The sequence below is a fragment of the Pecten maximus genome, chromosome 8, assembly GCF_902652985.1.
Source record: "Pecten maximus chromosome 8, xPecMax1.1, whole genome shotgun sequence".
Lineage (NCBI taxonomy): Eukaryota > Metazoa > Mollusca > Bivalvia > Pectinida > Pectinidae > Pecten > Pecten maximus.
The window spans coordinates 44,811,023-44,823,293 of NC_047022.1; the positions used below are offsets into that span (position 1 = coordinate 44,811,023).

General features: G+C 36.1%; 1 protein-coding gene across 1 annotated transcript; it reads right to left on the minus strand.

Moving 5' to 3' along the window:
• Positions 1-1,299, minus strand: LOC117332362 (uncharacterized protein F54H12.2-like). Its single transcript, XM_033891248.1, has one exon. It carries the CDS (start codon positions 1,297-1,299, stop codon positions 1-3), a length of 1,299 nt encoding a protein of 432 aa, XP_033747139.1.
• Positions 1,300-12,271: the final 10,972 nt, after the last annotated feature.

Here is a 12,271-nt window from a genome sequence, read left to right on the forward strand (position 1 = left end):
TCATGCACTATAATCAAAAAGAATTTGTCTGTTACGATCTATTTCTATGATATTGTCAAATTCAGCATACACCACAACGTTGATGGTATTGGGTAGGGCTGTTCCGAAATGCACTTCCAAAGACAAGTTTCCCTTTTTTATAAGATGAAATGTGCCCACTTCTGAAAGGTCAGGTGTCAGAGCAAATCCAAACAAGGTAAAACCAGTGCCATATTCATCCTTTGAGATGTTATTACCCTGGTCACGAAACGTTTTGCCGGTAGTGTTAAACAGACCCATGTAGCTTCTTACGTAATGTTTCTGAGTGAAATTTGGCTGCAAAGGCTTGGTGGGGACTTGTTTGCCATCCACGTTCAGGACAACAAAATTAATATCAAAATCTTTAAAATGAAAAGGATTCTTGGTGATGAGTCCACTATAGGCATCACTGTCCACACATCCGATGACCAATCTCTTAGGCATTTGTCCTAGAAACAGATTATCCTTTACAAAATTGTGATTTCCTCTTGGAACAGAAAATACTTTCATTGCAATTCTTCTGATTGGGTATTTGGCAGGTGATATTTCCAGGGCTTTTGCATGGGCCAGTCTCACCGATGGACTCAGTCTAACTTTTCTCACGTTTAGATAGATGTCCTTGATGACAACTTTGAATTCTTTGTCTTCTCCCATCAAACAGAAAACATCTTTACTTCTGGTTAACGTTATTTTCATGTTCACATTATTGACAAGATATCTTTCCTGGGCAAATAGGTCAGAATGGAGTCTTCCCATCATTTCCACAGATCTACTGGTTGCTGTCGACAATTTCCTCTTGATGTAGCCATGATTATCGTTTCCTGCAGTGTCCATTTGCGCAGCTGTATCCTTATACCACATTCCACTGGTCAACTGAGATTCTTTGGCTGCAGGACCATAGCTGAGTAGCGTTTCCAGGTAAGCTCTGAATGGATACATATTGTTGGGTGACGAGACTAGTTTTTCATTGAGACAGACGCTGACATCCCCGAAGAGTGAATGTAACCAAAGATTAACAGGTGCAACGTTCTCATCGGTAAGGTTGGTGCTATCATTATTGAGGATCTGTGCTTTCACGTAGAGGGAAGTATTTGCTAGATCCAAGTAATCATCTCCAGCTCCTGATACGTCAAAGACATAAGGGCCACCATCATTGACAGATGTGACCGTTCCAATTTGATGCCAGTATCCATCTTCTACACTGGTTTGAGTGGGTGGTGTATCGAATAAATCTAATTCTGACTGGACACATTCACAGGAGTTCTGATGAACTAAAGACATCTTTCAACACCACTCTGTATAAACTACACACACACGTATATATATGCCTTTTTTTGGGGGGGGGGGGGGGAATCATGCATCAAAGATATCTTATGCTCTATGCTGATTGGATGATTGTTTTCTTTTCCTTTTTCTCCTTCCAGGTGGCCTTAGGTCTTGCAAAGCTTTACGCTTAAGCTGATCTCTAGCTTCGATGGCACGTTTTCTTGCAGCATTTTTGATGTTTTCCCCCTTTAGCAAATCACTAGTCAATTTCATGCCAGAATCAATTGCTTGTTTTCCTACAAGTCTCACTCCTTTCTTCACAATTGGAGCGATGCTCTTCATTCCAGAATGAAGTAAAGGCTTAATGGTTTTGAATAAACCTCTAAACAGACCTCCTATACCATGACCTCTCTGCATTCTCGTTCCTCTGAAGACATTTCCACTACCACCTCCCCCAGCTTGATTCAAGTAATACCTATCAAATAGGTTTCTATTACATTGGTGAGCAGCTTTCATATCGATTGCTTTTCTTCAGTTTGAGCCTAATAATACTTTCTTATATAGACCTATTAGTTCTGATAAATTGAACCTAAAGAATGCCTCTTAAAATGTAAGGTGACGACAACTTTTCCTCTCTCAAATGGAATGGGTTTGCCTGTATCGTCTCTCAACATTATTTCTATTTCTTGAAATTGACGTTGTTGTAACGGTACATAATGAATTGGTTGGAATTCTTTACTGATGACATGTCCTGGCATATCCTCAATTGGAACTATTCTGACAAGTGGAACCCTGGAATCACCCACCATCTGTGGTTCAACCAAAGGACAGTAGACATAAATGGAATAGAAACCTTGACGAACGTCAGCCATGTTCCTGCCAGTGTGTTTTCCTTCAGAAAACCGTGAATACTCAAATCCTAATAATTTTGTCAGCATAGGACTGAGATTTAAACGTAAGCCAGTAGATATAGTCAAAGTTACCCTCTGATCAATTTCATCGGTAGAAATCTTGAACATATCTCCATGTGATACCATTGTTTTGGCCCCCCATAGGTATTCTAAAACATTGAGCACATTGGGATAATAACCTGGTTTAACGTAAAGTTTTAATGCAGCTCCGGGATCAAATTCAACATTAGCAACATTGTCACTGCCACCAACGATCATCTCCAACCACAATTCACCTTCACGTACGTTGAACCAAGAGTGAGGATATTGAATTTCAGCTAGACCCATCTCCCAAGAACCTTTGAGATCTAGAGGTTGGGGCAAACGTGTCTTGTAAGTTGTTAATGTATTGTCTTGAAAGTACTCCATTGAACTATTACTAGGAAGGGTTATGTAAAACATCTTTCTTTTTCAGAGTAGGACTAGGTATTAGATAGCCAATACCACTGCTCAACAAAGAAACCCACAGAGACTCTAGTGGATGACCTATGCTCAGATGATAGATGCTACAGCAGATGATGATATAGATGATGCACACTTGACAAAAGAAAACAATTTCTTCTCTTGGCAGTTTGGTACCAAACAACAACCACTTAGAGGTTACACTGGTATTGTCAGTCATTTTATTATGATTTGACTGGAGTGTTTCGATGACTTTTATACTTTTTCCGGGCTCTAATCTGTAGGCTTAAATTTTTTCCATTTCTTTAGCATGTCTGAAACCGGTTTTCTAGGTAACGTTGATCGTGAAGTGGGTGTAGAAAAAGTGTTGTAGCCACTCTCATCACTGTATTCCTTCCAATCCATTTGTGTTGGAGATAGGAGGGTGTTCTCAGATGTAGTCAAAGGGGTAGCTCCAGATGGTATCGGTGTATGAAAATCTTGATATGTAGCCAAAGGGATAACATGAGATGGTGTATGAGTAGATTGAGATGTAGCCAATGGGGTCACTGGAGATGGCATCATAGATGTAAGAGTGGCTGGAGGTCTAGCCAAAGACATTTCTCCAGATGGTATAGTCTCTCTTATCGTTGGTAAAGGAGTAGAGGCAACAGTTTGCATTTTATCCAAATATTCTTTATTACTTATCCAGCTCTGAGGGACATTCAGATCCCTTAAAGCTGTTAGAAAGGTATTCATCCCCTGAGGATTGACGTGTTTCAGAGACCTTTGACGTGTAGCGTTGCCCACTAAATCCACTAGATTAGAACCTGAAATCACCGGGGCACCTTTATATCCAAATTCTCCTTTGTCGTTCCACTGAACTACCTGTTTTAATCTATCCATCAACATTTCTGTCTTAGATTGAGCAGTTTTTGGTACACTCTGCAAAACAAGTTTACGTGTGAGGTCTTCTTTGGGAAAATTTTCGATGGTAGTGACTACCTTGGGTGTTAAACCATCCTGTTTGTATTGTTGATGTCTAGAAAGGTATTTTCTTAAATCCTGATCATACAAAGTCATTTTTTCGTCAAGTGGAAGATCTTCACGTTGCAAAGTACTTGCCATTTCCCCCTCAATTTGGTGAAGGGATTTCACGAAAGAGTCTACAGGAGGCTTAGGTCTGAAGTTGGTGACGGGACCTTGTACGTCCAGTATCTTTTTTTTCATCTTTTAAATAGACCGGACAGGACTTGTGTTGCCAAGGGTAGTAAGATGGATGTGATGGCAGGTAAAAATCCTCCTTGTTGAATGATACGTTTTTTAGTTTTGAACGGAGATTTCAATAATTGTCTACACTTTTGTTTGTGACGGGACAATCGTTTCTTTTGCTTTGGTGTCAAAGGCAAACGACCCTGTAGAATGTTTTGTATGCACTCACATAAACAGTATATGAAACTTTTACTGGCCTTTTCCAGGATGGCTTTGCGTATAGAAGGTTCGGCTTGGCAAAAATACTCCAAGTCTTTACAATGTTTCTCCAGATATGAAGACATCTTCGTCAAACAACATCTACCGTCCATGAAGCATATATATATACGTTTTTAGGGGACATACACAAACTGATACTCTCCAGGAAATACACATGTACGTAATCTGAGATCTGAAGGAGTGTTTTGTTTCAAATCTACCAACAGATATCCATGAGGATGAAGAGTAGCATCCTTGTAGGCTTCCATCAGTAAAGTTTTACCGGGAAACATCTGCTGAGACAAACACCTGACCTGTGACGAATCTCTAGGATTTTTCATCAAAACAATGTAATGAGTATTCAAACTGATGTCTCTATGTTTTTTACTCTGACAAAATAAATTCTGAACTATACATTTGTGTATACATGACGCTGATGTTGCAATGATGACTCTTCTTGGTGAATAATGACGTCACGTCAGAGTTAACTTCAGACATCAAATCATCTATCACTATCAAATTATTCACAGACGTGTCTAGTTCCATTAGATCAGGTAAACCTTCATGAAACTCTACTTTGTCAATGAAACCATAGATCGTTTGATATTCTCCATAACACCACAGGATTTTATCCGGTATGGGAGTCATCATCTGTTGAATGTTGTCTATAAACCTCTTCACAAACGTTGTTTTTCCACTTCCTGTGGGACCTGCTATCATACAGGTAAAGGGATGTTTCCAGGGCAAGAAATGTCCTCTAGGTACTGGGGGTAACATGTGTTCAGGTACATTAACTATATCAAATTCCTCCCGAGAGGTAATTTTGCCAGATGATGAGCACGGTATTTCACGTAGATCTTTGAAATGTTTTCTTCTGATATGTTGATCCAGAGAGTTTTTCAACGTGTACATTTTTGAACAAAATTGACACACGTAAGCCATGGTTTTCTTTATTTTGGTGTTTTTTTCAGCTTATTTATAGTTTTTGTGGGCACTTCAATGTCATCATAATCTATCCAGGAATCAAATTTTTTTGGCCATCCTAACCATCTAATCAACGCTAATTTCTTTCCTTTGACTCTCTTAACTTTTAAGACTTCTTCTATTTTCCACTTCGTTTCTTTTGATTTGTAGACCTTTTGTAATTCTTGAGCGTAGAAAACCCCTTCTATCTGTTCACCCATCATATCTTTGACTTTATAAACCGGAACACTTCCTCTGTAATATCTGTGAGAGACTATGAATAGTTCATCTGTCCATTTCTGATGCCACCCCCGACGGAATTCACGGACTTTGTAACTCAGCCTCACTTGATCTCCTTTTTTGAATTTGTGTGGCATCTTTTTCTTGGGAGGTTCATGGTCTCTTTTCGAAAAGATGATGTTTTGTGTGTCATTGTCTACATCCTTGGGTGCAAATCCATACAGACCAGAGTGTGTTCTACTGTTGTAATTTCTAATGATGTCAGGTAACACATCGACAAAGGTAAACGTTTGATTGGAATGCAAGTATCTGTACAAAATATTTTTCAACTTCCCTATAAATGATTCAGCAAATGCAGCTTTATGAGCACTGTGACTTGCAATGTGTGTGACCCCAATGGCTTTGCAATGCTTTTGAAATGCGTTGTTTAAGAATTCTTTTCCATGATCTGATCTGACGATGATGGGCTGACGTTCTGCAAATATTTTTTTGAAAGCCTCCAACACTGTGGTAGCCTTCTTGTTTTTAAGGGGGAGTACCCAAGCATACCGTGAAAAATGATCCACAACAACCAGTAAGAACGTGATGCCGTCATTATAGTCTTTGATATTGGAGACATCTGCTAAATCAGCATCCCACATGTAATCCACACTGACCAAAGGAGTTTTGACTTTTGGTGTTTTGTGTCTAACTTGTCTTCTTACACTATAAGGATCTTGATTCTGCAACCAAGCAGTGACCTGTGATAGACTTATCTTCAGTTTGCCTTTCTTTTTTATACCCTCATACAACCTCTTGGGGCCAGTGAATCCCAACACATGTTTTGGATCATACCATATCTTCTTCAGAACATCTTTCTGTTTTTTTGACAACATTTTTCCTTATTCATATATTCATTGCAACTCCTTTTATACCTTTTCATGTGCTGCTAACAGTTCAAATTGTTTAAGAAATGAATCGGTTCTTTGCACTTCACATAAATCTTTGGTAAATATTTCACAAACTAATTTTCCACGTAAACATGTACGGTCTACATCATTTATCACTTCCCAATAATCATTTTTTGTTTTGATGCACATTATCAATGTTATCCAGCTTTTGCTTTTTCTCAGTTTCCACCTCAGGTAAAATTTGATTGGCGACCGAATGATTTTTAACATGGTGTATGCTGAAGTTGACAACATCATAGAAATGATACATGTTTCCCGTACGATGATTCCTTTTATACACTCGTTGGCAACTGTTTTCTTTATTCCAAAAATAGATTTGACTTCACTTCACCTTTCAAAACGTCAGGGTCATGTGAATTCTTGCATTTCAATCAGAATTATATTGAATTGATTCCAATCTCCAAGACAACTGTAATGGAAGAATGTCAGGCCTCTCTGAAGGATAATGACAAAATCATGACAAAAATGACAAAATCATGACAAAACATGACAAAATGACAAATAATGACCAAATCATGACAAAAATGACAAATAATGACAAAACATGACAAAATCATGACAAAATCATAACAAAACATGACAAAACATGACAAATAATGAAAACATCATGACAAAAATGACAAAATCATGACAAAACATGACAAATAATGACAAAATCATGACAAAACATGACAAATAATGACAAATAATGACAACATCATGACAAATAATGACAAAACATGACAAAAATGACAAAATCATGACAAACATGACAAAACATGACAAAATCATGACAAAACATGACAAATAATGACAAATAATGACAACATCATGACAAATAATGACAAATCATGACAAAATCATGACAAAACATGACAAAATCATGACAAAACATGACAAAACATGACCAAATCATGACAAAATAATGACAAAATCATGACAAAACATGACAAACATGACAAAACATGACAAAAATGACAAAATCATGACAAAACATGACCAAAATCATGACAAAACATGACAAAATCATGACAAAATCATGACAAATAATGACAAAACATGACAAAATCATGACAAAACATGACAAATAATGACAACATCATGACAAAAATGACAAAATCATGACAAAACATGACAAAACATGACAAAAATGACAAAATCATGACAAAACATGACAAAATCATGACAAAACATGACAAATAATGACAACATCATGACAAAATAATGACAAAATCATGACAAAAATGACAAAATCATGACAAATCATGACAAAACATGACAAAACATGACAAATAATGACAAATAATGACAACATCATGACAAAATCATGACAAAAATGACAAAACATGACAAAACATGACAAAATCATGAATTTAAAACAGCATGTTAATATGCTAAAAACACCATATAAACATGTCAAAACAGCAAATCAGCATGTTAAAACAACATGTTAGCATGTTAAAACACCATGTTAAAAAGACACAGTTTTAGAATGATTATTTTGAACTGACATGATTCCATTTTACAATAAAAACCATCTAAATATATTGTAATTTACGGAAAATGACCTCCGTACAACTTCAGACAGTTATGGATGTGACGTCACACTGTCTAGAAAGTTCCGAGAATAGAAAGTGAAAGCAGTTAATCATGGTAGTTTTCTAGCAACAAAACAAAACCTTTATTTTACTACTGTTATGAAGACATCAACTCAGAATGATTATTTTGAACTGACATGATTCCATTTTACAATACAAACTATCTAAATCTATTGTAATTTACGGAAAATGACCTCCGTACAACTCAAGACAGTTATGGCTGTGACGTCACAGTTCCGGGAATAGAAAGTGAAAGCATTTTACCATGGTAGTATTTTTAGTTCTAGCAACAAAACAAAACCTTTATTTTACTACTGTTATGAAGACATCAACTCAGAATGATTATTTTGAACTGACATGATTCCATTTTACAATACAAACTATCTAAATCTATTGTAATTTACGGAAAATGACCTCCGTACAACTCAAGACAGTTATGGCTGTGACGTCACAGTTCCGGGAATAGAAAGTGAAAGCATTTTACCATGGTAGTATTTTTAGTTCTAGCAACAAAACAAAACCTTTATTTTACTACTGTTATGAAGACATCAATTCATAATGATTATTTTGAACTGAGATGATTCCATTTTACAATACAAACCATCTAAATCTACTGTAATCTGCAAAAAATGACCTCCGTAACACTGAGTCAATAACTTGAGCACCAACAAATCAATCTCCGTAAATCATGATAAAAACAGCTTCATTCTATAATATACTCATACATTTAAAATAAATATTCTTTGATCAGATCAAAAAGATTAAAAACACAACTTACCTGCTATATTTTATAATGTTAAAACCCATAAACATCCTGAGGTAATGTAAACACATGGAAGCTGCCATGTTGAATTCTTCACAGCCTCATTCTGGAAAGTTTGGCGGTTTACACATATTTAAAAAAAAAAAAAAAAAACATCAGGGTCATTTGGCTTGGGTTTCTGTTAAAAATCAGAACTCAGTTGAATTGGGTTCCAATGTTTTTTGGTAATCATCCAGACATCTCAACCAAAGACTTCTCAGCTAAACTTCTCACCTGGACTTCCTGCAAAAACATTCTCAAAGTAAAAAGGTAAGTATTTAGAAAGGGTCAGTCTAGGTAAGTATTAGAAATGGTCAGTATTAGGTTTAACATAGAATGAAATGTCTAAAAATAGAATGTAAGGGGTAAAAATAGAATGTAAGGGCTAAAAATAGAATGAAATACAGTGAGAGAGAAGTGATGATTCCTATGGCTTATGTTTGACACCCTGCCAAACGTTTAAAAAATGGCGCCAAATGGCACCATTTTAAACGTTTGGCAGGGTGCCAAACATAAGCCATAGAATCATCATATCTCTCGTTGACATATTTTCATTATTTGTTCCGGATGTTTTACATATTTTCATTATTTGTTCCGGATGTTTTACATATTTTCATTATTTGTTTCGGATGTTTTACATATTTTCATTATTTGTTCCGGATGTTTTACATATTTTCATTATCTATTTCGGATGTTTTACATATTTTCATTATTTGTTCCGGATGTTTTACATATTTTCATTATCTATTCCGGATGTTTTACATATTCTTATTATTTGTTTCGGATGTTTTACATATTTTCATTATTAGTTTCGGATGTTTTACATATTTTCATTATTTGTTTCGGATGTTTTACATATTTTCATTATTTGTTCCGGATGATTTACATATTTTCTTTATTTGTTTCGGATGTTTTACATATTTTCATTATTTGTTCCGGATATTTTACATATTTTCATTATTTGTTCCGGATGTTTTACAAATTTTAATTATTTATTACGGTCATTTATTACACATACACATGTATATTGATCGGGATAGTATGTTGGCTGATATGTGCCATTTCGTAACAATGTACTTTTTTCGTTATTTCGTTCTGTCGCTGCGAAAAGACGATGATTAGCGGGGCGAAATAACGAAATAACGAAATTGCACATATCTGCCACCATATAATAGAGCGCAGTGCAGGTCTAAGTGCGTCCATCATAATGCTGATATTCTTCTGATTGGATGATTAACCTGGTCAAAGTTCTACAAAATAAACCTGTTTAATGTTCTACCAAATAAACCTGGTCAAAGTTCTACCAAATAAACCTGTTTAATGTTCTACCAAATAAACCTGGTCAATGTTCTACCAAATAAACCTGGTCAATGTTCTAACATATAAACCTGGTCCATGTTCAAACAAATAAACCTGGTCAATGTTCAAACAAATAAACCTGGTCAATGTTCTACCAAATAAACCTGGTCAATGTTCAAACAAATAAACCTGGTCCATGTTCAAACAAATAAACCTGGTCAATGTTCTAACATATAAACCTGGTCAATGTTCTACCATATAAACCTGGTCAATGTTCTACCAAAAAAACCTGGTCAATGTTCTACCAAATAAACCTGGTCAATGTTAAAATAAACCTGGTCCGTGTTTTACCATATAAACCTGGTCCATGTTCTACCATATAAACCTGATCAATGTTCTACCAAATAAACCTGGTCAATGTTCTACCAAATAAACCTGATCAATGTTCTAACATATAAACCTGGTCAATGTTCTACCATATAAACCTGGTCAATGTTCTACCATATAAACCTGGTCAATGTTCTACCATATAAACCTGATCAATGTTCTACCAAATAAACCTGGTCCATATTCTACCATATAAACCTGGTCAATGTTCTACCATATAAACCTGGTCAATGTTCTACCATATAAACCTGGTCAATGTTCTACCAAATAAACCTGGTCCATGTTCTACCATATAAACCTGGTCAATGTTCTACCAAATTAACCTGGCCAATGTTCTACCAAATAAACCTGGTCAATGTTCTACCAAATAAACCTGGTCAATGTTAAAATAAACCTGGTCCGTGTTCTACCATATAAACCTGGTCAATGTTCTACCAAATAAACCTGGTCAATGTTCTACCAAATAAACCTGGTCAAAGTTCTACCAAATAAACCTGGTCCGTGTTCTACCATATAAACCTGGTCAATGTTCTACCATATAAACCTGGTCAATGTTCTACCATATAAACCTGGTCAATGTTAAAATAAACCTGGTCAATGTTCTACCAAATAAACAAGGGCAATGTTCTACCAAATAAACCTGGTCAATGTTCTACCAAATAAAACTGGTCAGTGTTCAAACAAATAAACCTGGTTAATGTTCTACCATATAAACCTGGTCAATGTTCTAACATATAAACCTGGTCAATGTTCTACCATATAAACATGTTTAATGTTCTACCAAATAAACCTGGTCAAAGTTCTACAAAATATACCTGTTTAATGTTCTACCAAATAAACCTGGTCAAAGTTCTACTAAAAAAACCTGTTTAATGTTCTGCCAAATAAACCTGGTCAATGTTATACTAAATAAACCAGGTCAATGTTCTACCAAACAGACATGGTCAATGTTATAGTAAATAAACCTGTTTAATGTTCTACCAAATAAACCTGGTCAACACTATACAAAAACTGGTCAATGGTCTAACATATAAACCTGGTCAAAGTTCTACCAAATAAACCTGGTTAATGTTCTACCATATAAACCTGGTCAATGTTCTACCATATAAACCTGGTTAATGTTCTACCATATAAACCTGGTCAATGTTCTACCATATAAACATGGTCAATGTTCTACCATATAAACCTGGTCTGTGGTCTACCATATAAACCTGGTCAATGTTCAAACAAATAAACCTGGTTAATGTTCTACCAAATAAACCTGGTCAATGTTCTACCAAATAAACCTGGTCAATGTATTATGAGGGGTGTCGTTTTCACCATATTTTAATCCAGCCCCTAAGCGTCTCTATAATTGCCGCTATGTTCAGATCGTTGTCCATTTAATATTCAAACAAAGATTTAAAGAGTTATAAAAAAGCTACCTCATTTGTAATGTCTTGTAGGCCAAGACCGAATCGTTCAATTATAACTGTTGGAGGAAGCCGAACTTCTCGGAGTAACGTGGGTAATAGTTTGGTACCCTGTATACCGTGACTCCATGGGCATGGGAGTCAGTTACACTCCCTCGCACTAACCAGGCTAGGGGACGTACCTTATACCGTGACTCCATGGGAGTCAGTAACACTTCCTCGCACTAACCAGGCTAGGGGACGTATACTCCCTGACTCAACAGTTCTATAATAGTTCTACTCCATTTATCAATACACCCGATAACCCTAAGGAACTTCTGTGTATACCAAGTCCTCAATATGTTTTTTTTTTTTTATTAATGTGCTCATTCGTCATTACTGCCTTGGCGATTAGGCTTTGTCACCCGTCAATAGACACTCATTGGACTAATTGTCTGCTGTCGGCGCCTTTGTTGTAGCCAGGTAAGTTGTACAGGTATTTATTTTGTGTATTACGTCAGTACCAGGTATACCCATTAAACGTGACACCTCCATGATCTATACTTGATATGTATCT